The following is a 26,672-nucleotide window of genomic DNA, read 5'->3' as shown; positions in this document are numbered from 1 at the left end:
GAGTGGTCAAGATTTTGGCAGGCTCATCTTGACTCTCCTACAGGGAGGGAGGGATCAAGGATTGGTGGGCACAGGGATGGGACCTCCAAAGATGGAGGCCAGAGACCAGGGCTTACAGGTGGTAGATATGGATCCATTTGGATTCTTCTACAGTCATCCAGTTAAACCAGCACCATTTGTTGACGATGCTTTCTTTTTTCCATTATGTATTTCTGGCTTCTTAATAAAAATAAAACAGGTTCCATAGGTGTATGGATTTATATCTGGGTTTTCGATTTGATCGCATTGATCTACCTGTCTGTTTTATGACAATACCATGCAGTTTTTATTACTATAGTTCTGCAGGAGAGCTTGAAATCAGGGATGGCGATAACTCCAGATGTTCTTTTACTATACAGAATAGTTTTAGATATCCTGGGTAGGATTTTTGTTTTGTTTTCCCATATGAAGTTGAATATTGTCTTTTCAAGGTCTGTAAAGAATTGTATTGGGATTTTGATGGGGATTGTATTGAATCTGTAGATTGCTGTTGGTAGGATGACCATTTTTACTACATTAATCCTGCCAATCCATGAATGTGGGAGATCTTTCCATCTTCTGGTATCTTCTTCTATTTCTTTCTTCAAAGACTTGACGTTTTTGTCATACAAATCTTTCACTTGCTTGGTTAGAGCTAAGATATTTTATATTATTTGTGGCTATTTGAAGGGTATTGTTTCCCTGGTTTCTTTCTCAGTCCATTTGTCATTTGTTTATGGGGGGGCATATATATATATATATATATATATATATATATATATATATATAGAGAGAGAGAGAGAGAGAGAGAGAGTTAATCTTGTATCCTGCTGCTTCACTAAAGGTATCTATCAGCTGTAAGAGTTTCCTGGTAGAATTTTTGGGGTTGCTTATGTACAGTATCATATCATCTGCAAAAGTCTATTGATTCTTTGGCTTCTTTCTTTCCAATTTGTATTCCCTTGATCTACTTTGGTTCTTATTGCTCCCACTAGAACTTTAAGTAGCATATTGAATAGATATGGAGAGCATGGACAGCCTTATCTTGTTCATGATTTTAGTAGAATTGCTTTGATTTTTCTCCACCTAATTTGATACTGCCTATAGGCTTTCTGTAAATTGCTTTTATTATGTTTAGGTATGTCCTTGTATCCTTAATTTCTCCAAGAGTTTCATAGTAAAGAAATGTTGGATTTTGTCAAAGGCCTTTTCAGCATCTAATGAGATGATCATGTAGGGTTTTGTTTTTTTTTTTTTTTCAGTTAATTTATATGGTGGATTACATTGACTGGATTTTCTTATGTTGAACCATCCTTGCATCTCTGGGACAAAGTCTATTTGATTATAATAGATGATTTTGATGTGTTCTTGGATTGGTATGTATTTTACTAAATATTTTTGCATCTATGTTCATGAGAGAAATTGGTAATTCCTCTGTTGAATCTTTGTGTGGTTGGGGTATCAGTGTAACTGTGACCTCATAAAATGAATTTGGCAATGTTCCTACTGTTTCAATTTTATGGAAAATTTGAGGAATATAGGCAATAGCTCTTCTTTGAAAGTCCGGTAGAACTTTGCACTTCTGGCCCTGGGCTTTTTGTTTGTTTGTTTGTTTGTAAGACTGTTTCTATTTCCTTAAGGTTTACAGGTCTACTTAAATTGTTTATCTGATCTTGATTTAACTTTGGTAAGCAGTATCTATTGAGAAAATTGTCTATTTCTCTAAAGGCCAAGAGATCAGCTCTCAGCCCTTACCCAGGATTCCTCAGAGAAATGCTTCTCGGGAGTAGGAACTGAAAGAGTTCTATAATAACTCCACACAATATCTGAGGGTTGCTGCTTTATTTCTTCATTAGTTCAAATTCTCTTTTCCTAATTGCCTATAATTTCTTAGCTCCATTTTTGTCCCGATTCTACCATTCTTATTTCTTATACATTCTACATTCTTATTTCTCTACAGTCTACATTCTTCCAATCTTATTTCTTTACATTCTAATTCTCCTCATCGTCACAAAATCCCAAGCATTTATACCTCCATTCATTAGCAACTTGTTAGTAATAAAAAAAAACTGCAAGAAAAATTCTCAGGGACACAGGCATTCTTTGAAGTTACGTAGCAAAACTTATCAGCTGGTTTGTAGCTAACTGGAGCTGCAGCTGTGAGGAGGTATTGACTATCTCTTACAAAGGAAGGAGACTAAACCCCACTGAGAGATCTGAGGAAGAGGCAATGAATACGTGTACTATTCTATATTTTTTAAGTGTGATTAATAATATCTGGATATAGTCAGTTAACAGGTTTTTTATCACCTGAATCTCAGGATCTAAACAAAAATAGTTAGTCTGCTGAATTTAAAATCTTGCATTAAAAAATTGGTAGTGTTAATTGCTATTTTGAATCAGAGAAGGGAGGTGCCGGTGAAGGAAGCAACATAGGTGTGATTGATCTCTTGAAGAACTGTGATATAAAAAGGATAGACACCTGCACTATCATTCTAGTTCACCAAGTCTTCTGTAGGGCTTTGATCCAAACAAGGCCAGACATCTGCAATTCTGCTAATGAACAATATCTGTGAGTCCTGCTTGTTATCTGTCCACTGGGCACTCACTCATCTGGCCAATTTGCCCTGTGGGTCCAGCTATTGATAGAGAACAGGCTTCAAAGTTTCTGACTATGAGCACTTGCTCTATATACCAAAACAACACAGAAGCCATCTTCCTGACCATCCACAGATATATGTACTCATAAGGTTGAGATCCAACCATGAGATTACATGTACACACTGCATGAAAATGCATGGCGATAGGGGGATATCATAGCTGTTATTGCACATGTGAAATCACATGAAAGCAAGTTTTCAGAGCCAGTGGCCCTGATGGCCTTTCCTTGCAGGGTCGCTCCGAGAATAATTTCTCTGGTGGGCTGACATCTGAATTATCAATTGCTATAAGCTGTAATTGCATCGTGGCTCACAATAGCTTGTGAAAAATGCTCCTGACATATTTCTTTTAGATTTTCCAATTTTGTGGAGTACAGATTTTAAAGTATGACCTAATGATTCTTTTAATTTCCTCAGTGTCTGCTATGTCCCATTCTTATTTCTGATTTTGTTCATTTGGATATTTTCTCTCTTTCAATTAAGTTTGGATAAGGGTTTGCTTAGCTTGTTGATTTTCCATTTTTCCTTGTGTCTCTTCTAGTGTATGTTCTTGAGAAGAAATAGAATGTATAAAATGAGTGTTTGAAAACTTAATCAGAAGCTGTTGTGCCCCACCCCCTTAGGTAAATGGCATAAACTACACAAATGACAGCTTATATTGCTGTATGACAAGTATTCTTCAATTGACATTGCCAGCACGCTTCCAGAGTCTGGGATGAGAACTGCCACTGCCTCTGAGTTCCTCGAGGGCCTGTGTCCATGCATTATCTAAGCACATGTAGGAAGCAGTTGCTATGGACTGTATCATATCCCTTCATCCCAAATTGACATGCCGAGGCTCCAGTGTGACTGAATTTAGGAATGAAGAGCTTTGGGGAGGTATTATTGTGATGTGAGGTTATGAGGATGGGGTCCCAATAACGAGGCTATGTCCTTGTAAGAAAAGACAGACACTTTGATCTGTAACCTCCAGACCCTACACTACAAAAAAATGCATTTCTACTTCTAAGCTACCGATTAAGATATTAGCTAATATCTGATAAATTAATAAGTGAATATTTAATAAAATATTGTCTCTACTCAGTAGCCCCCAAACAAATGTCAGTCTTTAGATTTTGCTTTCATTGACTTGAAGGAAGTTTCTTGGAATCATCAAATAATATAGCTGGGAATTATGATAACTCCACTGACATGGTCTTTCCATCTTTTTTCATTTGTGAGCACAAGCAGTTGCTAGTCACAGGTCATCAAGAGTGCACTGCTGGAAGGGGCCAGTGTCAAGAAGCAGCATTGTCCAGGGAGAAGGGGAAAGTATATGATTAGCACATTATTCCATGCGTGGTCAAGGTAAAATCCAGCTGGCGGACAACCTCTCCTGACGGGAGCTCTATATGCTTTGGCAAGCAGTACTGTGCAGCAGTCGGGAAGTGGCTTCCTGCTGGGGCAGCAATGGAAAAAGTGACCTCACAGAGGAAGTCAGCCCAGAAATGCTCCGAACAAAAGAGATGAAATACCATGTGTGAAGCTTTAAGTTGTTTGGTTCCAGGCTTATGAAACTGAAAAGATGTTTCTGCCAAAAACAAAACAAACAACAACAAAACATCAGATCCCATGACTTCATAAATGCTTGCTCTACTGAAATCGGTGAATTCTGCAGCGCCTCTCCCCTCCATGCTCCCTACAGCAGGCCTATGGTGTGAGGAGTCTTCTAAAGAGGCCCAGGCAAGAGAACAAAAGAAATTAGTCAGTAGCAACTGGACCTGGGTGAGTTCATGCTGCCCTGGTCCTTCCCAGCAGAGGGCACACCAAGCAAGGACTTCAGGAGAGAGCAGCCAGAGAAACCCCACAAAGCCTTTTCTTCTCCTTCCAGCTGGAAGGAAAGGAAGAAAACAAGCTTAAATGGATCAGAGAGGCAATCCATGTCTTTTCTACAGGTATGTGGCCCATACAGACTGAGCTTGAGAGCTGAGGCCTCTTGCTAGGTGATTGATCCTGAAACTCAATGAATAAATCAGGCCTCTGCAAGCAAAAATGCATATGGATCTGGGGGAAAAACAGTCTAAAAAAAAATGAGAACTCAAGAACAATGGCAATGGGTTTTTGATCCTACTGCACGTACTGACTTTGTGGGAGCCTAGGCAGTTTGGATGCTCACCTTACTAGACCAGGATGGAGGTGGGTGGTCCTTGGACTTCCCACAGGGCAGAGAACCCTGATTGCTCTTAGGGCTGACGAGGGAGGGGGACTTGATCGGGGGAGGGGGAGGGAAATGGGAGGCGGTGGCGGGGAGGAGGCAGAAATCTTTAATTAAAAAAAAAAAGTCTCTCCCACTCACCCCTTCCCCCAAAAGGCTTTCGCTTTTAAATAGAGATTTTCATTTTGAGTAAGAATGACTCAAGCAACATATTTAATGCGGGTAGAGTATAATTTTAGAGGCCTGTCAGAAAGAGGGGGTGTGGGTACATAAGACTTATTTGTATTTTTATTTATGCTACTTCCCACAGATTGAAATAAAAATTCAGGAGCACTTCTCAAGATAAACCTCAAGCTAATTTGAGGCTTCAGTCTGGAGATGCACTTAGCCTAGAGCGCCCTCTGGTGTCCAAGTATATCGTTTCAATTCACCTCCAGGCAAAAAGCAAGTCACTGTCTAAGACCCAAATCCACAGCATGCTTTGTTTGCCAAATAGTTAGAGAATTTGCAAGGGGCCAGTAACTGTGGGAATTGGAACCGAGTGTGTTTTTAATTTCTTCAATTTTTTTTTTATTTCTTCAATTTTTTTTTATTTTATTTTTTCTTGCTGATTTTTTTTATTAATTAATTAATTTAATTATTAAAGATTTCTGCCTCTTCCCCGCCACCACCTCCCATTCCCTCCCCCTCCCCCAATCAAGTCTTCCTTCCTCCTCAGCCCAAAGAGCAAGCAGGTTTCTCTGCCCTGTGGGAGGTCCAAGGACCACCCACCTCCATCCAGGTCTATTAAGGTGAGCATCCAAACTACCTGGGCTCCCACAAAGCCATTACGTGCAATAGGATCAAGAACCCATTAAAAGCCACGGTTTCCTGCTCCGCTCCTAAGGATTCAGCCTAACTGGAGAATGGAATGTAAACTCTATTACAAAGTGACTTCATCCAAGAGGCCACTTAACCTAGTCTTTTCACTGACACTTCACTCTTCAAGCTGTGCTGCATCGCTGGGCACATGAACAGCTACCTGGTTGGCTTTGGCAGGACAGCTTTAAGCCACAGGGAACATTCAGAAATTGAGTCAACTCCCCGAGTGGTACAGTAAAACTGAGGGCTGGCCTTGGACTTAAAAAGCCCTGTTGGTCTTGTCACCCAGCTCCAACTCACTAATCTGACACTTGTTAAACTTCACATTTCCATCTGAAAATGTAGATTGTTTTCTCTAGCACCGTGATGAAAGAATTCTTTACATGCAATCCATGTTGACCCAGCAGGAACTAAGGTGAGAACTCACACCTGAAGGTTCTGGAAGAGCCATACTGGAGTCACAGAGTCCCCTTCTTCAAGACTGCAGGGGCAGCAAAGGGATCTGACACTGAACGACTTTCATCAATGGAAGTGAAATCAGGAACGGGCAAGGGAGTGCAGATCAACTACAGACCAAGAAACCCTGTTACACTGTCATACTTCTGCCTTCTGTCGTCCTCTCTGCCCCTGCCACTGTTGCTTCCTGGTCGGTCACAAGATCAGGTGCAGAGGGGACAAGGCTTACATTACACAAGACAGCAGCCCCTCCTGCTGTACCTCCTGCTGGATTTGAAAAAGCAACCAGCCATGCTGGAATAGCCCACTGTGACAAGGAGCTGAACATGGCCTCCCCTATACAGAGTATCACAAGGCGTGGGCAGCTGTGGACATCCAGCTGAGGGAGGAGGCGCATCTCAATGACACTCAGCTAGGACTGCAGCCAACACACCCAAGCCCAATTCACTGACCCATAAAATAATGCTAAGCCAGCAGTGCTGAGACATACCTTTAATCTGAGCATTTGGAAGGTGGAGGCAGGTGGATCTCTGTGAGTTAGAGGCCACCCTGGTGTACAGAGCGAGTTCCAGGACATCCAGGACTACACAGAGAACCCTGTCTCAAAAGTAAAATAAATATGCTGTTACAAGATGCTCACTTTACCATGCAATGGTGGATGACTACTATAGGTGTCAAGCTTTTTTTTTTTATTTTAAAACATTTTATTATAAAAGTAATACAAGTAACAAATGAAACGTTGAGAGAAGACAAAGTTATCCACTCACTGCCCTGCCATCTTACCAGGACCACAACTGGTAATTTGATTGTCTGCTCTTTTACCTTGGTGTGTCATCTGCACCCACAACTATGTTCTGATGCTCTTGTGTCATTTTCTCATGTACTATTCATGGACACCTGTCCATTGAGCTGTGGGACGGCATAGGCATTTACAGGTTCCCCACTCTAAACATATCCTTGTATAAACCTACATATAACTGCAATGTCTCTGGTAAAGTTCTAGGCTAACTACCCTATATTTGCAAGCAATATAGATTTCTTCCACTTGAGAAGGTTTTATGCTGAAAGAAAGCTTATAGGTTGGGACAAGCTAAGCCAAGCCTGACTACCTCTGAGACAAAAGACGAAACAGGCCGATGCCCTCAAATCCAATCTTTCACAAATGAAATCAGCATCAAGAGGACAGATGTCATCTTCTGAGCGAAATATTCTGTAACGCAAAGGAAGAAGATCAGAATGCAGCTAGCGGAGAGCACATGCAAGAGTAAAATCAGACAGATATGCAATATAACTATCCCAATCAGGCTGACAAATGGAGAGGAAGCATATGCCAACTATGTATTAAAATGTTGCCAACATGACGTCAAGTAACGTGGGGTTCTGTAGAAAGGCGCTCTGATTAAAACTGTCACTGGCCTTTGCATGTCACCTCGGTTATATGCATGATGAGTTCACAAATGCTATGGAGAAATGAATTCTCCAGAGGATAGGAAAATCAAATTATTTTTTCAAAAATAGCTAGGAACGCACTGCTTTGCATAAGACAGGGGCAGTTTTCTGAGGGATAAAAACAGCCGTTTTTCCCTCGAAGCTGAAGCCGAGTGGCCTGATCCATGCCACGCCATTTTTCCTCCACCAGTTTTCTGTCAGCTACTTCAAAACTGACCTGAGGGTCTGGCAGCATAAATCCATCTGTAAGCTTATAATAGACTATTGTGGAATCCGACTCCACAATGGCCAAAGTAAAAGACATGGGCAGTTCTGGATCACCTTGCAGTTTTCTAGACGCCTTCAAGATTTCCCTTATCCTGAAAATGAAAGCAAAGTATGTTTGAGACTCACAGACACCCAGTTAACGACAGATCAAACAGTATAAATTCTTGAGGGGAAGTAGGATACTGCAATTCATATTGCTGAGGCAATGTCTGAGCTCAAATATAAACATCTGAAGCTGTCTTCTCACACAGAACGCCCTAAGAAAGACTTACCCATTCAGATGAACTGTATCTGGAACCCACAAAATACAACGGTAAGAATGGTCTGTGCATCTAATTGGCTAAAAACTACAGATGCTAATTTTTCAGTTTCCCAGCCTGAAAGCTCAGTGGAACAAAGTGACGCTGGGGTCTACTATTTTAAATAGCTTGTAGGCTGGTGTGACGGACACACTGTACTTGTGGCCTGGGAGGCAGAGGGAGGAGGGCACAGAAAGTTAGAGACAAGCCTGGGTTACAAAGAGTTTTAGGCTAGCTGGGGCTTACACAGTGAATCCCTGTCTCAAAATCCCTGAACTATAATGACCAGATTGTAATAAATATGTCCCCTTGTTTCCACATACCATCTACAGCTACTGCCATTGAATATGTCACTCCCCATTGGTCACTCTTTGGCCCAACTATTCACCTTCTGCTGTGGGGTTCTTCCAGTTTTTATTGACTTGGGGCAGGCAAGGGGACACATCAATAAAGATTGGCTGCAGGGGGCATCTTTCTGTATGTTGGACATTTCAAATATTTCTGGTTAGTCTTTCTACATATCAGAATTATTAGACTTAAGTGGCAACAGTCCTACTATTTTCGTTACATAATTTGACAATGAAAATCTAAGAGAAAAATAGAAAAAAACATTTAAAATTTTAGTTTGCTTGTCCTGGAAGATAATCCATCAGATCTAACTCCAGGCCTTCAAAATAATGTTACTTTTACTAACTACAAGCTAAAACTCCTTATTACCTACTCAAGAAGGGCTGTGATCAAAAATTTGGTAAAAATGTAACATCTCCAAACACTTTCTAAAACAAGTAAATAAAAATAAAAAGATTAACTAGTTTATCATAAAGCAAATCAATTTCCAGTGGTTAAGAGCAGCTTCCAGATACTGGAGGCTGGAAGGTTAATTAGCATACTGACTTCTACCACAGAATACACAAACGGTCCATGATTCTAAGTGCATGTCTGGTCAACATATTTGAGATTATACAACTGTAAAAGTCACCTACTGATTTTTCCATTTAAATTATTTAATAACACCTGATGGGGAAACCTTGTTAGCCAATTATCTTTTAAGATCCAAGTTAAGCCGTGGCTTTCTGGGACCGGGAGTAAAACAGATAAACAGCCCAGGTATTCCTCTCTGTGATTCCTGCAGGGCACAGCTGAGTTTGGACTTTTTCATGAGTTTTCCCCTTATAATAAATAAAAATATAATTGTTTTATCCTTTAGCTAGCCTGGTTATTTCCCAAATCGAGCGAATTTCTACAATAACCCTGTCCTTTAAGTTTTTTCTTTTCTTCAAGTTAATAGGACACAGTTTTTTATATTAACATTCTCAAGATTTCTGCCATTTGTTTCTAAACATTATTCTTTGGTATCATTTACTTGCTTAAAAACTGACTTACTCTCCCCTACACTTTTTGTTTAAATTGTCATACATACTGCTCTTTAAAATTATTCATTTTATCTTACGCATGTGAGTGCTTTGCCTACCCTGTCTGTTCACCATATGTGTGCAATGCCCGCAGAGGCCAGAAGAGGGTGCTGGATCCTCTGGAACTACAGTTACTGCTGGCTAGCGGGCGCTGGGAATCAATCTGGTCTTCCGTGAAAGCAACACTGCCCTTAGTCACTGCGCCATCTCTCTAGCCCCGCATCCTGTTTCTTACTATGCTATAAAGTTGGTAAATTAATGTTTACAGGAGTACAAAAGGAATTCAATTAAGATGATCTTTCCAACAAACAGTGCTCTAGATCGAAGACAGTGAACTCCTAAGTCCACATTAGATTATTTAAAGCTGAAATAAAGTCTTGTAAGGGTCATGTAGTCACAGAGCATAAGTACTGTTAACTGCCAGCTTTCCTTCTTATGGAAAATATGTGGTATTCACACTTACCTCCATAGTTATTGCTAAAGTAAATATTAACATTAATCTAAACTACACAGGTATGCTGGCTATCATAGGAACTATTCACTTTTTAAAGTAGCCTGAATCCAAGACCCTGACTTAACTCTTAAAAGGATTCTACTTCTGTTGAATTGCATGACCGTGAGTCAGGGTCCAGAGAGATTCTCGTGAAGTCTTAGTGAGGACTTCACTATTCTGCTCTATGGAAAGGGGCCATGCAATAAAAACCATCAATGGATTGAAAGTCTTTAGTGTAACTACTTTCCTTCTTTTTTTTTTTTTTTTTTTGGTTTTTTCGAGACAGGGTTTCTCTGCGGTTTTGGAGCCTCTCCTGGAACTAGCTCTTGTAGACCAGGCTGACTACTTTCCTTCTTAAATGAATATCTTGCATATCACCATAGAAACTTCATCTGGCGATGGATGGAGATAGAGACAGAGACCCACATTGGAGCACTGGACTGAGCTCCCAAGGTCCAAATGAGGAGCAGAAGGAGGGAGAACATGAGCAAGGAAGTCAGGACTGCGAGGGGTGCGTCCACCCACTGAGACGGTGGGACTGATCTAATGGGAGATCACCAAGGCCAGTTGGACTGGAACTGATGGAGCATGTGATCAAACTGGACTCTCTGAATGTGGTTGATGGTGGAGGCTGACAGAGAAGCCAAGGACAATGGCGCTGGGTTTTAATTCTACTGCACCGACGGGCTTTGTGAAAGCCTAGTCTGTTTGGATGCTTACCTTCCTGGACCTGGGGTGAGTAGGGATGACCTTGGACTTTCCATGGGTAGGGAACCCTGACTGATCCTTGGACTGGAGAAAGAGGGGGAGGGAGAGGAGAAGGGGAGGGAAGTGGGAGGAGGGGAGGAGGTGGAAATTTTCAATAAAAAATAAATAAATTAAAAAAAAAAAAGAATGACAAACCTGTACCTAAATTGATAGCTACAGAAAAAGATAACATTTATAAGTTCTCTACTTTGAGTTAATATTTCCTACCAAGATGAGAATAAATAGACTAAGTTACCTAAATTTTTAGCCATAAACAGTTTTTTATTTTTAATAATAACATATTTTAGCTAGGAGGTAGTAGTACATACCTTTAAGCCCAGCATTCAGGAGGCTGAGGCAGATGAATCTCTGTGAGTTCAAGGCCAGTCTGGTCTACAGAGTGAATTACAGGACAGCCAGGGCTACATAGTGAGATCCTGTCACAATAAATATAAATAAACAAATAAAATTTAACAGAAACTAGAAAAAAAGGGAAATGTCTTCACTATTATAAATGGCAGGATCAGAACTGTTTAGCTAATGCAGTTAATAAAAGGTAGTTTTCCCTCTAATATAGAACAGTGCTAAGATTTCTGCTTTTGTTGAGAAAAACTAAGACCAACAGGAATGGAAGAGCAGTGTTCCTAAGGAGAAACTACAGTAAGATGACAGTCCTCCTTTAACGGATCCTTGGTTCAACATGGTCACACAAAATCCCCACATGTTTATATAAGTCTTCTCGTACCAGTTTAAAGAGCTGTGATGCAGTTATTTCCCAATACGCAACACATATAAAACGTAAGACACGCCTACAAAACCCTGCAATGGACAAGCTGAACATGAATTTCTCTCAGCATCCTTAACTGCAGAGTGTGATGAGAACAGGACACAGACAAAGAAGAAAAAACCTTGTTAAGACAGCTTTATACAATTTCTTTTCTTGAGGATATGATCCACTGTTTAAGCTGAAGATTGGTGTGTGTGTGCACATGCATATGTTCGTGTATGTGCATGTTGTGTGTGTGTGCTTCTCCTAAGGTAAAGTGGTGAGCCATATAGGGATTTTATATTTCACACTACAAATGAGGGTAGAAATTTCCACTTCAGTCACCACTGAATCTCAATTGATATTTGTTTTCAGAGTCCTAAACAGCAAAGTATTTTCAGGCTTACCCCAAACACCTAAGGTTAGAGAATTAACTCAGAGCTGTAAAGGAGGTTTTGTTTTTAGAGCTGAGGGAACTTACTGCCCAAATTAAATGGAAGTTCCCATTTCTGAGCTTGTTTATCCCTCTTGGTGGCATGTGTGGGAAAATTCCCAGTGCATCTTCACAGCAGACGGACAAAATGCTACCTAGCTGCTACCCGACCACGTGTGGGCAAGCTTACAAAGTTCCTTGTTCAAAATCTTGTCTAGTCTATTCTGAACATGTATTTACTTAGGGCATCATCTTCCTAGTCAAGACTTTGTTTCTTTTACAGTATACTGTATAAACTCACAAATATATTTAAGCCAACCAACCATGCTACCTTAGTCTAGTTAAAAAAAAAAAAAAAAAAAAAAAAAAAACAAAAAACAAACTATGGATAACAATGGAGACTCTGAAGTTCTACTTTAAAATCACATGTGACTGTTAAGATGCAGAGAAGGGCAACTTACTTAATCTTCAGTAATGTGAAACCTCATTTGGAAACAGAGAACTCTTCATGTGAGCATGCCCTCTACACTAACAAGGATTTCTCCATGTGAGCATGCCCTCCACACTAACAAGGATTTCTCCATGTGAGCATGCCCTCCACACTAACAAGGATTTCTCCATGTGAGCATGCCCTCCACACTAACAAGGATTTCTCCATGTGAGCATGCCCTCCACACTAACAAGGATTTCATTTTTTCACTCAATGAAATCTCAGGGAGAAAATCTCAACTAAGTCCAGTAGAATTTTGCACAGAAAGTTGCTGACCCTGGCCGATTTTGATTGGTAGATTTTAATGACTGTTATTATTTACTTAGAGGTTGGATATATGTCTATTTAAATTGTTTATCTGATTTTGATTTAACTTTGGTAAGTGGTATCTATCAAGAAAATTATCCATTTCTTCTATATTTTCCAATTTTATTGAGTATGGGTTTATAAAGTATGACCTAATCATTCTTTGGATTTTCTAGGTATCTGTTGTTATATCCCCCTTTTGTTTCTTATTTTGTTCATTTGGATATTCTCTCTTTGCCTTTTTATTAGTTTAGATAATGGTTTTCCTATTTTTGTTTATTTATTAAAGAACCAATTCTTTCTTTCATTGTAAAAAAAGAACAGGGTATATCAATAATAATCATAGCTGTTGGTTCTCAGTAACAACATTTGATGCTGATGGCAGATTTCCCCTTTTCATAATTCTTCACAGATGACTCCTATATGATAAAAAGGGGTGTTGAATTTTAATAAATTGATATAACTAATTTGACAACCAGACTAAATCAAGACAAAGTCAAAATTATTTAGGTAATGTCCCTATATCAAGTTATTTAAACCATTTTCATAAATCTTAAATTTTATTTTTCTCTAATGATCCTAAAAACAGAGCCTGAAATCTTTAGAAATTTGCAGTGAGAACAAGAAGCTGAGGAAAGTAATATTTTCAACTAAAACATGTTGAACTAAAATGAACCGTGAACTAAAGTAATACTGACTTTTATGCACAGGAGTGTCTCCTGCTGCTCTCGCTGTGGCTAAGCAGGGATATATGTGCTGTAGCCCTGGCTCCAGAAGGCACCGATTTCTCCATCAGCCTCATCTTGCTGTACAGAACGCTACCCCATAATGTGGATCTGGGGCAGCTCAGAAGTCACTTGGAAGCAGAAACAGCAAGAAAGCTGTGTTCTTCCATGGGCTCAGTCCTCAAGAAAAGCTCCAGGGAGAACAGGCCACAGCTTTGGGAATCAGGCCAACACTTCCCAATTTATAAAAACAAAAAAACAAGGCAGCTGAACTCGCAACAGAGCTGCTGAAGAATCAAGTGCCTGTGTGGCTACTCACCTCACTGGGAAGTCATTTTGGTGAGGGAGAGAGGGAGACAGAGAGGTGGGAGCTTACCCTTTTCTTAGGGTAAGGGAAGAAAATGAGTCAATTGAAAAAAGTTGTCAGGACTGGGTCTCCTAAGCAAGCAACGGCTCCCACAGAGGTGGCATGAGGACATGTGTCCTGATTACCGTACCAGTCATTTTATCAGGTACTAGACTTCAGGCCTCAAATAAGAGTGGCTGCTAAATAAACTTATAAAAAAGCCACGCTTTCAGAAAGGAGTGTTTTTAAAGTACCAAGTCATTATTCAAGAAGACAATGTGGCATTTAAGTATTAAATCCCAGCCAGATGAGGTGGTGCATGTCTACAAGCCCAGTACTCAGGAGATAAGGCAGGAGGACCATCATGTGGCCAGCCTGGGCTACAAAGTGAATACCAAAGTAGTCCAGGCTACAGAGCAAGCAAGACCTGTCTTGAGAAAAAAAAATCAAATACCTAACAATTTAAGTAGAAATGATATTTAGAAACTTGGTTTTTCTCATCGTTTATTTCATAAGACAACACAAGGGGACAGAGGCTGAAGGGGCAAGGTGCATACGGGTAAAAAGAACGAGCATTGGTGAATTGTCTCATCAGCCTGGTGACTGTTCTGGGGAGTATACCGCAGTTACAACTGAAAGATGGGAAGGGGTGAGTCTCTGCAAATTAACAGCAGAGCGCAGACTTTCTCTCTCGCTGTAAACTCTTGGAAGGATGTATGGTTAACAAATATCCTTATATTCTTTAGTATATTACCTATCAAGGAACCTAGTCAGTCTACAAATGAACACTGGGTTCTATGCACCGACACCAGGCTAGGCACAGGCTAGGCACTGGGGGCAAAGCAAGGAACCAAGTAAAGCTCTGCTTCCATGGAACTTACTTCCTAGCGGAGAAACACTAACATAAGTAATCAAACAATACCAAACACGCAGTATGTGCCAAGTGTTGTAATATAACACCTCAGAAAGTGCAGAAATGATGGCTCAGGCCACAGTGAGGAAGCTGTGGCAGAGACGGTAAGAAACTGCCAGATGCATTCTAGGGAAAGAGAGTATTGGTGATCATTTGTCAAATATGAGGAATAGGAAGAAATACATATATTCCTCTCTCCCCTCCTATACACACACACACACACATACACACACACACACAGCCCACCCCACCCCCGTGTGTGGGAGCTTCAGAATGAACAGAATTGCTATTCCTAACCTGGGGAAATCACAAAAGGAGCAAATGTAGGGTGAATTTGACATTAAGACATCCAATCTTAATCCTAACTAGAGACGTCTTTTTAGACCACAGCAGACATGTCAAGTAAAGAGTTACATATATGACTTGAAGTTCACAGTGGAGGCTGAAGTGGAATTAGAAGGTATAAACTGGGAGCCATCAGCTGATGGGGGAAGCTTTGTTAACTAACCATCTTTAAGAGGTGGAACTGAGCCAGGCGGTGGTGGCGCACGCCTTTAATCCCAGCACTTGGGAGGCAGAGGCAGGCGGATCTCTGTGAGTTCGAGACCAGCCTGGTCTACAAGAGCTAGTTCCAGGACAGGCTCCAAAACCACAGAGAAACCCTGTCTCGAAAAACCAAAAAAAAAAAAAAAAAAAAAAAAAAAGAGGTGGAGCTGAGTTAAGGCGTGGCTTCCTGGAGCCCAAGAGAAAAAACTGGGGCATGGACCAGGTGCTCTCTCTCTGTGGTACTCTTGTGACACAGCTGAGCTTGGACTTCCCGTTCCTGTTTCGTGAGTTTTCCCCTTATAATAAATAAAAATATAATTGTTTTATCCTTTAGCTGTTATTAGCCTGGTTATTTCCCGTATCGAGCGAATTTCTACAATCAGTATACTGACAACATATAAAACCACGGACCAGGGGAAGCTACTAGGGAGTGAGCGTGAAGAGAAAAGCGCTGAGCCCCAGAGCTTTCCAACACCTACAGACCAGAAACTTGGAAAGGTTCCGCAGAAGTGAGGAGGACGTAAAAGAGCACCGCACACCCTCAAGCTCCAAGGATGCTCCTGCACTAACAGCCGCCTGCGCCCGCACAGGTGTGTCCCATGAGCTGTATGGGGATGGGAATGAGCACTGCCTACCATTCCCGGTGCTGTTTCCTACTGACGCAGGGTGGCAAACTCCTGCTGTAGCTTTCTCTTACTTCTCAATCCCTACTCTAATTCCTTTCTCCCTTCAGTGGCACAGGGCTTCTCCTGGAGTATTGCTTCCCAGGATGGTTACTTTTGAGACCTTCTCTCTGTCTCCCCCCTCCCACTACACATCTCTCCCTTGCCCCACCCACATACACATATGAACTCCAACACAAAATACAGAGCACTCTCACTAGCTGTAGGCAGCTGCTGCCTCTGTCATTGCTAACCCCGTCACAATAAACCTGTCATAACTTTCAGGCTTTCTTCAGCTCGATAATTTGCTTCCACAATTACTTCTGCTAAAAACCTCCTTCTCCCAAGCCTCAATGTCTGTGCTTCTTTCAAATAAATGACTTGTGTTCCAGGGGGTGTTCCCAGACTCCCCCTTTCCTCCTAGACCTCTGCAGTCTTCCTCAGTGTCCTTGGCACTGAAGGGACTCCAGCCAGCCCAAGCGTGGCAAACAAGTCATGCCCTTCTCCCCCATTCCCTCTGCCCTGCTAAAAGCTGTTACATTACATTCCTAAAGCTAGCCACCAAGGTCTATTCCCTTATTTGGTCAATTCCTCCTCCTGAGGCTGACTACTAAGATTCAGTTATCAAAGTACTGAAGTCCAGCAATCAAAAGCCCCCCTCCTTAGGCAGCCCTAATTAACATGCCCAATTAAAATCAGATACTTCATCCTAATGTGGGGTTTCCCCTTTTACCTTTATAAACCATCATTTTCCTATGTGCCATGTCTGTCTCCTCCCTAGCTAGAGACAGTCCTTTGTCCCTCCAGGACAAACATCCCTGCCCCCTCTCTCTTGTTCCCTTCCCCTTCTTCCTCATGCTCTATCTCTTATCTGTCTCATTCCCTGCCCTTTGTCCCTGTGGGACAAACAAATCTCATTGTTCTGAGGACTTGGACTTGGGGATCCTAAATGATACCAATTCCTTACAGACACATCCCTCAGCACACTCAATCACACTGGGTATCATCAGTCCCTCAGCCCTGGACTCCAAGCATCTAGTAGCAAAGGTCTGTGATACTGTGTTCCCTTGGTCCCAGGCATCCAACAGAAAGGAATAAAAGCATGAGCAATCTGAAATCTTTCTCTCATCTTCTCCCTAAAACATCTTTCCATTTATCCTTTTGACAGCCTATAATTATATTCACTTATTTATATTCACTGTATGTAATGGTTAAAGTATAATTATATACATTTTTAATATTCTTAACACTTTACTGTAAGAACAGTAAATAAGATTTTAATTCTCCCTATACAGCATAGTGTTTTAAAATATCAGCTCTTCTCCCTGCAAATCCATTAATGCAACTGGCATACACATAAATAATTTATCCGTTTCTATTGTGTAGGAGACTGCTGTGATATCTCGCTGGGACAACACTAACAGCTGATAAAGTACTTGTGTAAGTAATCATGTCTCTTAAAGAAAAATCATCATTGGCGGTCCTCAAAGGCTAAGTAGAGAAAAGAACTCTAACAAAGAAAAAAAGGACTGCAACTCATGTGATTCAATGCAGGGAGAAAGAAAGTGCATCTTTGGAGAGCATTGTGGCTAACAGGATATGGTATGACTACATAAGTTAGGCAGACGAGGAAAACCAAGACTAGGATCCCTAAGTTTGGCTCCAAGAGTCTTCACTGCACAAGTCTTCACTGCACAAGAGTCTTCACTGCACAAGAGTCTTCACTGCACAAGAGTCTTCACTGCACAAGAGTCTTCACTGCACAAGAGTCTTCACTGCACAAGAGTCTTCACTGTACAAGAGTCTTGCCAAAGGAGACTCACTGGCCTAAGATGAGCAGGCTTAGGCTTTTGGCTCTCTAGAGGTGACCTGGCAGGCAGTGTTGACATCGCTTCCTAATCTGCAGAGTGACACCTGAACTAGAAGTCATGCCCAGAAAGAGGACATCTGACATGATTTTCTCTCACCTGGAGGATGCCACTATTTGTGAGACCGGGAGGCTCCATCCTCACTTGCACAGCTAACACTGAGAGTTTTGTAGTTTAGCCAGCTATTGTTAAGGACAAATAAGGACAACTTTATAACATCATGTGAAAAATAGCACTCCATAACTCTGTGGATTTTATGATCATGTAATAAAGGAACTTTTCTCAGATCATTTTAAGCACATATAACTACAGAAAGACTCAGGTGTGCTGGCTATGGTCCAAGTTTCAGCCCTTCTGGTATCTTACTGAAAAACTGAAATTGAGAAAAAAAAATATATAAGGTCTATAGGGGGGAAACAAATCACCAGTAGTCAAAACATTGAAAACAAAACAAACAAAAAAACTTTTCTTTTTTCTTTCTGAGCCTTGCTGTAAGGTACTTACAATATTTCTCTTTTCTAGTCACCTGTACCCAATCCTTTCCCAAACACCTGAAACACTATAATCATGGCTTCAGTGTGACAACCTCTGCACGTGATTCTCAGCAAAAAACAGGAGCAAAGTAGCTTTTCTATGGAAGAATGTGTATTCTAACAACTGTAAGTATATATGACCATGCTAAAATGCTTAGTTTTACTTTCCACCCAAAGAGAAGCCTTCGTTTTCAACATCAGCATTGAAAATGATAGAACAGGCCTCCAACTTATGCGGGAAGCCCTTGTTGTGTCATCGTTTTTTAAGTGTGTGTGTGTGTGTGTGTGTGTGTGCGCGCGCGCACACATTTATGAGTGTGTGGTGTGGTGCACACTGCATAAGACGTACATGTGAAGGGACCAGAAGAGGATGCTGAAGGCCTTCTTCAGTGCCATATGTAGTCCTTTAAAATCGAGTCCCTCCAGAACCTCACTGTTTTGGCGAGGCAGGCTGGCTGGCCAGCAAGCTCTCAAGATCTGCCTGTTCTGCCCCTCAACATTGGAGTGACAGACACATAGCTGGCTTTTTACATAGGTGCTAGGGTTTGAACTCAGATTCTTAGTCTTATAGAGAAAGCACTCTTACCCACAGAGCTACATGCCCAGTTTCATCTTCAAACCCATCAGCTCTGTGACCTCTGTGGAAATCTACGGCCGTTACTTCATAGCATTACTTTGTCTGGGGGAAAGCATTTACCCGCACAGGCATTTACCAAAGTGTTTTGTTGATGCCTTAGAGCCCTCAGATTGATTTAAACAGAAAAGAAGCTGAAGCTCCATGCATATGGATACACCACGTTAATGTGTGTCTAAAACTGTGACAAACTAGTTTACCTAACTCATACAGACCGTCACCCATTCAAGTACTCATACAACTTGTAGGATTAAAGGGACAACTGGAGCAGGAAACCAACCAATCACTGAGCACCCTCTGAACCCAGAATCAGTGAAAGAAACACACCCTGGATCTGAGACTTGGGCCAGGGAAAGAAACATAAAGTCAGACCCATCTCTGCCCCTGACCAACTAAACTAACCAATCCCTGAGCAGGGAAAAACTAACCGATTCCTCTTTTCCCTGGGAAAACTCCGCTCCTATGAAGCCCTTATATAAGCCTCTCTGCCTGTTCAGTTAGAGGGCACCATTTATCCCCCCATGGCAGAGAAAGCCACTCTCCTGGACTCCTCCTTTCAATAAATCTCTTTCTCAAAATAGTCTTCGGTGATGACCTTCATTAGCCGGAGCAGAATAGAAGAACCTGGCTGGATTGGATATCCCTTAGAGGACTGAGCTGGAAAACCTTGCTGAGACACTCCCCTAGGGGACCCGAGCAAGGTGGAACAGAACAGAAGAACCTTGCTAGGATGCTCCTTAAGGGTCTGAGCTGTCCTACTGAGGCTCTACCTCTCCATGGTTGTCCTATTGTAGCTCTAAGTGTATCCTGGCTTCCCGATAAGTCAGAATATCTCTGCAACTCCACAACTGCAGCACATTCCCATACACAACTTATAATGGAATCTGCCTGTCTAGTGCCAGAAACTAAGAAAACAGAGCCACCAGGTCCAAAGCCTGGGAAAATAAGCAGGAAATGCAAGCAAAACAGTCTAGAAATGCTGAGAAATGTAGCCAGATATAGTGATATTAAGAACTGACATTAGGAACTGCCCAGGACTATTACCTTTTAAGGAATCAGTAAATATACACTCTACAGCATTTGCCACTCAACGCTCAAAAGGCGAGACAGCAGCTAAATGGTTTAACTGATACAGCAGGATTGTTGTTGTCTGCACTGAGGAGTAAGAGGTCTATAACTACACTGCAGTTAGCATAACAAGAGTTAATGAGTGACAGCTGCCAAGTCTTACAAATTCTAAAATGTGTACCATATACAAGGAGTTATCATTGCAAATTCATATGAAACTGCATGCCAATAGACTGCTTACTCCTTTGGCTCTGTGGTTTAACATGCTTCCCATTTCCCTATTAATAAAAATATTATTTACAGTTTTGTTAGGAATATAGAGCATTAAGAATAACAGTCTCATGAAGCTGACCAGCACAGCTTCAGACAGTGCCTCAAAACCCATGTGCTCCACCTTTAAGCCCAGCACTCAGGAGGCAGAGGCAGGCGGATCTCTGAGTTTGAGGCCAGCCTGATGTACAAGAGTTGGTTCCAGGACAGGCTCCAAAACTTAGTATTCTTGATAATATATCAGTCTCATTCACTCACGTTCCCACATAGTTCTTGAGTCAAAGGGGAAAGCAGCACTGTGAAAGCAAAAATGAGTTCTTGTGTGAGAAGGAGAGCTATTCCACACCCTGGGAAGAGCTCTGTGAAGGCTTAAAAAGCTCTTGGCCATGGTTATGTGATATGAGTATTTTATGATAACTCAAATTTGTAATTATGAGCTTATGTAATGATTACATATTATTATATAAATTCTGTATCTGACTTTTACAATAAAAGATCTTTTAAAATTCTATTTAAAAATTGCATTTTAAACAAGGGGCAGAGGAAAAAGCTTAGGCACTAAAGTGCTTGCAGCACAAGTATGGGGGCCTAAGTCTGATCCTCAGAATCCCCATTAAAAACAAAACAAGCCAAGCAGTGGCGGCACACGCCTTACACACCTTTAACCCCAGGCAGGACTGGAGGGGCTGGGGCACGTGAGATGAACCTCTGAGTTCAAGGCCAGCCTGAACTACAGTGAGAGTTCCAGAATAGCCAGGGCTACCCAGAGAAATCATATCTCAAAAAATCCAAACCAAATCAACAACAGAAACAAGCACAAGGGTATGAGTCTACAATCCTAGCATGAGGCAAGCAGACAGGAGGTCCTAGTGCTCACTGGCCCACCAGCCTAGCCTACTCCATTGAGTACCAGGTGAGTAGAGTCACAATAACTATATAATCTAACTTAAACTTTGCCAATTACACATGGCACATCTCTTCTACATTGCCCACCAGAGTGTAAACTGATAGCAACTCTTCTCCAAGAACACCACAGCAGTAATAGTCGCGAGGTAGGTATCAATGCTGGATGTCCCAATCATGTCCTCAGGAAAATTCTCAAACCTAAGTACAAGAGCTGTCAATAAGGCTGCTCATAGTGGAGCATCGCAGCTTGGGGAAAGTGAACATAGTGAAGGCCTTTGTGATCGAGAAGACCTTCCCCTCACTTCCCACCCTTGCCCTCTCTCTCCTGAGTCCCGGCCATTCACCTGGCTCTTCACTCATGTAGGCAATCTCACCACGCGCTAATCAGACCCCACGAGGCACCCACTGCCAACGCTGCTCAGTTACTCGCAGATCTCCTACCACGTGGTCCTCAGTGACCTTTCATACAGTTCCTCACATGTGGTGACCCCAACCATAAAATTATTCCAGTGCTACTTCATAACTATAATTTAGCTACTGTCATAAATCATAATGTAAATACCTGATATTCAGGATATCTGATATTAGCCCTTGTGGAGGTGGTAACACACAGGTTGGGTTGAGAACTATTGCTGTCCCAAACGTGGTATCAATAGACTTCTCCTGTCCTAAGACTAAATGCTTATCTGTCCTCCATAGCCCTGCTACTCAATTATCTAGTACAGTTCCCAAAACACATTCAATGAACTATTTGAACAGAGGACAATTTTGTTCTTATTCTATCCCACCCAATAATAATCAAACGAGAAAAAAGAAAAAATTATTTTGCAAGTCAACATTTGTACTAGAATAAATACTTTCATGAAGACATCTTGATCAATATGCCATCACCAACACATAGAATGCGCTCAATACATATAGAATTAAATTTTACTATTCCAAGCAATATTATCTAACAGATGGCATTCATATCATAGTGAAATAATAGTAGAAATCAATAGAAAACTTACAGTAAATATACAAACCCACTGAGATTTACTATGTTCTTGAATGATCAGAGGGCTACTGATTTCTAGGATCAAATGAAAATGAAAACACAAGAGAACTTGGGGGTATAGCAATTAGTAAAAGAAAGCTCAAAGCTATAGTGCTTAAGTTAAAAAGTGAGAGGGTCTCAAATAAATAACTTAATGGTGTACCTTAAGGTTTGAGAACCATAAGAAAAACCAAACTCAAAAATAATAGATGGAAAAACAATGATGGAGCAGAAATCGATGAAATGGAAATAAAGCAGAATTTACAAAGAACCAAAGACACTAAGAGCTCATTATTTACAAACATAAAACAGACAACCAAATTAACCAGAGATAGGGAATGACTGAACTAAAAATCTGGAGATAAAAGATACTAATGAAATTCAGAGGCTCATTAAAGAACTGTTTGAAAATCTAGACTCCAATAAATTGGAAAATGTATAAGAAATTGATAGAAATACTGTCTATCAAACTTAACAAACCTAATGGATATAAACTTAAAAGATCTATAAATAGTAATGCTATTAAAGCAGGAATTTCCCAACTAAAAAAGAAAAAAAAAGAAAAGAAAAAGAAACAACAACAAAAACCACAACATGGTTTCACTGTGTGTATGGAATTTGGGAATTATAAGAGGTGATAAATGAGAAAATAATGGAGAACCGACTGCTGCAAATAAAGGTGAAAGGTGATTATTCATAGGAAAATGGGAGCCCTTTACTGTTGTATCATTTAAAAAAAAAAAAAAAAAACACTGAAACTCTTAGTAACCTTTTAAAAATTAAAAACAGACCTTTACTTAGAATTCCAAACAGGAAATCCACCTTAAGCTAGACACAAAGATGATGATTATAAAAGAAAGAGCAGACATATATGGTCATATTCAAATTAAGATGTTACTCATTTAAAACATACCTTAAAACAGTAAGGTGTGAGTTTAAAAACTAAAAATAAGGCCAATAAAAGATGATGGATTAAAATATAAAAAGAATTTATAAAAGTGGGAAAAAAAACACACAAAAAACTTACAGGCAATGGGTTTGTTAAACTAAGACAAGAAGCACTCACTCACCTGTTATGGCTGAGGGAAGCAGAAATGGGTGTGGGCACCACAGTCTGTAGCCCCTCCCCTTCTATCTCAGTGCCAAGGAGACAGATAAGCTGAAGTTCTGGTATTCCTACACAGTTTACTTCATGCCAACTTTTACCTGAAAGAGCACCAAGAAAGCACTCCTTGAGAACAAAAGATAAGCGCTCTAAACTTCCCATACGCAGTAGAGCCAACTTCACTCAAAAGATAAGCATGCTAAATTTCTCATATTCAGGAGAGCAAACTTCACCCGTAATACAACTTCCTCTCTTTGTTTTTCTGATCTTTTCCACAACTTAGTAATTCTCAGCGTAAATGAACAGAGATGTGTAAAACTAGCAGGAAGAATTACTAGTAAATAAAAAGTGTTTGCTTATTATATGTGAACAATGCTATAGGACAACCCAATTCCCCAACCTCCCACACTCCAATAGCAAAACAATTTAAGCAAGGAACTTACTCTCCATGAGATCCAGGTAAACCAAGAATGCTATATAAACTTGGGTGGCATCTCCTATATCTAATTCCATCATTTCTAAGTACTGAAAGTCAAAACATAATTGTTAAATAGAGAAGGAAATAGCTCAATATTTTTTTCATTTAACAAGTATTCACTAAATGCATGCATATTATATGTATCTATGTATATAAGCTCTCTTCCAGATTTAATGGAAATTAAAAAGAAAGGTCTTATCTCTGCCCTAAAAAAAAAAAAAATCTGCAATTGTTAAACACATGCATACAGCCTCCCTTGCTGTATCCAAGACACCCCCCTTATCAATCACAAAATCTACGAAGGTTCATGTCCCTTATATGAAATGCAAAAATATTTGCATATAACCTGTGCAATCCTACCACAATTACAATACAGAATACAATCCAAGTGCTGTATGTTTAGGAATAATGACAATAAAGTTATGATGTATAAAGTACATGGGAAATTTTTTCAAATGTTTTCAATAGCAAACCTTCCATATACGTAGAACTAGCTATCCTTAATACTGTTAGGCAAATGAGTTATAAAACAATGACAGAATAGGAAGTGTTCTCAGGTGATGGACTGGCAAATGTTTCATGATAGACTGGATGCAAAACAAGCCTTGTAGGATTTGAGTATGGAGAAGTGTGTAACTATGGAGTGAAGATAAGCTGCATATATCCAAGAGTCTACAAAGAAACATATCCACGAGGAGCAGAGAAAAGTTAAGTATGATTTTCATTGGCTTATGTTATGGGATGCGCTATTTCTCTGGCCTCTAATTTGCAAACAGAAAAACTTCAGCTAATTTCCTCACCACTCCCATAAGACTTACTGTTTGTTACAGGAAAAACTCAGAAACTAGTCCTGGCAGCAGAAAGCCTTGGGCATCCAAACAGTCAGTGAGACGGTCTATAACAACAGAAACCTAGTCCTGCAGGGAAAGCCCTGGGCAGAGCCCATGGACAGATGAGATATTCGCAGAACCCTAAGAGGCAGACCTGAGGTCACCTTCTCCTATTTGCTGTACAGCAAACAAACAGGTTGGACAGGGTGGGCATCTGTGTGTCCCAAGTCTCAAGAAGTGCTTGACAATAGTACTGAGACATAATTTGAGGTCAGGCTACAAAGTCCATGTGACAAAGCTAAAGATGAATTTTATCCATGTAGAGTACTACGCATTTCTGATTCAAAGAATCAAATAATAAGCTTGTAAATGGGAAAATCCAGTAACATCTTAAGCAATTTTCAAATTAAGTAACTAAAGGGTATAACTGGAAAACATATATTATTTCTTTTCCTTTTTAAATCAATTTGTTGATCCTGGAAGAAAAAAAATCAACAGGAAGATTTGGTAGTCATTAGCTTCAAAGCGAAAAGACTCTGAAAGCAAGAAAATTGTCTAAAGGCAACATCAAACCTAAATGTGGTTTTAAAAGGTTACTAGTAAATATTTATATAGTGCTTTTTTATGTCAAATATCAAATACCTTATAAAAATGTCCCTATGAGGATAAGTACACTATTATCCCGTTTTTAAGTGAAAAGACTGTGATATACTGAGACTCGTCAAAAAATTGAAAAACAATGAGGTCAGCCAAGTCAAAAAGAGTCAAAGTTGGTAAGTAACAGAAAAAAGATTCAAATGGGAGAAGTCTGAATTGGAGTTGTCCACCATGTTCCTAGTCGCTGTCTCTGTTTCTCTGTCTCTCTTGCTCTCCCCTTCCCCGTTACTTGTTATACTTTGTTAAGTTTGTTATAATTTGTTAAATTTATAACATTTCCATGCTATTGTTTTTGGTGAAAATGAATGGAAGAGAGCAAGAAAACATCAAGCTTCAAAAAGTAGGGAAAGGTTCTTCTTTTCCGAATTGTATTTTCAAATATTTCCCCTTTCTCGATTATTTTAGATGTTTATTAAGTTAATAACGCAAAAGGAAAAGTTGCCATTTTACTAATGTACCAATCCAGTTTTCAAGACCCGTACACAACTGTCATTCGTTAGCAGCATACTGTTTGTGGCTTTACGGAGACAAACCACCAGTTTCCCAAGCAGAGGTTAGCAAAAGACTATCCTTATTTTCCCTGAGGCCAACAACGTGAATAGTTCTGCCCTGTGCCCTCAAACTTTCTGAGAATCCGAAAAATTGGAATTCTGTTCCCGTACAGAATGAAGATGCACACACTTTGGGCCCAAGACTACGTGTAATGTGCCTGTGTCTAACTAAACACTTTATTTGCGGACCCCTGCATCTCAGCCACAGCCCACAGTTGGGTTAACTGTGGATTCAATCAGTTCATCCCAGAAAGGACTACCTAGTTAGGAAAACAGTTATTACTTATCAGCGGCCTCTGGATTAAGAGCCGCTTTGGCAGAGTGAGAGGAATAGTGTTAGTCATATAAACAAACAAAAATTGATACTGCGGGCGACCTGCGGCCGTGCACACGGGTCGCCCCCGCCACGAGGTTGACGTGCGTCCTCCGCCCACACACAGGCGGAGGGGTCGCGGTGAAGAGGGCCGGGTCGGAGCCCGGCTGGCCTCGCGCCTCCTGACCTTAGGGTGTGTGCCCATCCAGGCGTCCTCGGGAGCCCACGTGGGGGGGGTGGCGCCGCCAGCGCGAACGGGACCCGGACCAAGGCCGCTACATCCCGGGGTAGGCTCGGAATCGCTGCGCTCCTCCATGCCGACCGCGCAGAGACCGTGGTGTCCCACGAAGCCTGCCCGGCCAGCAGCCGAGCCCTGCGCG

At 40.8% G+C, this 26,672-nt stretch overlaps 1 protein-coding gene across 2 annotated transcripts; it reads right to left on the bottom strand.

Annotated features, from left to right (window-relative positions):
• Window positions 1–899: 899 nt before the first annotated feature.
• On the bottom strand, window positions 900–26,672 carry Tsen15 (tRNA splicing endonuclease subunit 15). Of its 2 annotated transcripts, XR_009057154.1 has the most exons (6): window positions 26,480–26,672; window positions 23,907–23,988; window positions 23,429–23,564; window positions 7,856–7,997; window positions 7,299–7,399; window positions 900–4,248 (listed from the first exon to the last, which is right to left on the bottom strand). XR_009057154.1 is itself a non-coding variant. In XM_057770477.1 (5 exons), the coding sequence occupies exons 1-5, from the start codon at window positions 26,606–26,608 to the stop codon at window positions 7,379–7,381; spliced, it is 510 nt and encodes a 169-aa protein (XP_057626460.1). In that variant the 5' UTR covers window positions 26,609–26,672; the 3' UTR covers window positions 6,556–7,378. The 2 variants fall into 2 exon arrangements, 1 of the variants encoding a protein (XP_057626460.1); XM_057770477.1 differs by lacking the exon at window positions 900–4,248 and having other exon boundaries at window positions 6,556–7,399.

Source organism: Chionomys nivalis, chromosome 5 (assembly GCF_950005125.1).
Source record: "Chionomys nivalis chromosome 5, mChiNiv1.1, whole genome shotgun sequence".
Classification (NCBI taxonomy): domain Eukaryota; kingdom Metazoa; phylum Chordata; class Mammalia; order Rodentia; family Cricetidae; genus Chionomys; species Chionomys nivalis.
The sequence above is the reverse complement of the archived record's forward strand: the minus strand, read 5'-3'. Positions and strand labels throughout refer to the sequence as shown.

Coding starts and splice junctions, on each gene's coding strand:
- Tsen15 (XM_057770477.1), bottom strand. CDS start 26,608: ATGGAGGAGCGCAGCGATTCCGAGCCTACCCCGGGATGTAGCGGCCTT. Junction 23,989..26,479: donor GGATGGGCACACACCCTAAG/GTCAGGAGGCGC, acceptor TTTGACTTTCAG/TACTTAGAAATGATGGAATT. Junction 7,998..23,428: donor GCTTCCCTCAGCCATAACAG/GTGAGTGAGTGC, acceptor TTTCATTTTCAG/GATAAGGGAAATCTTGAAGG.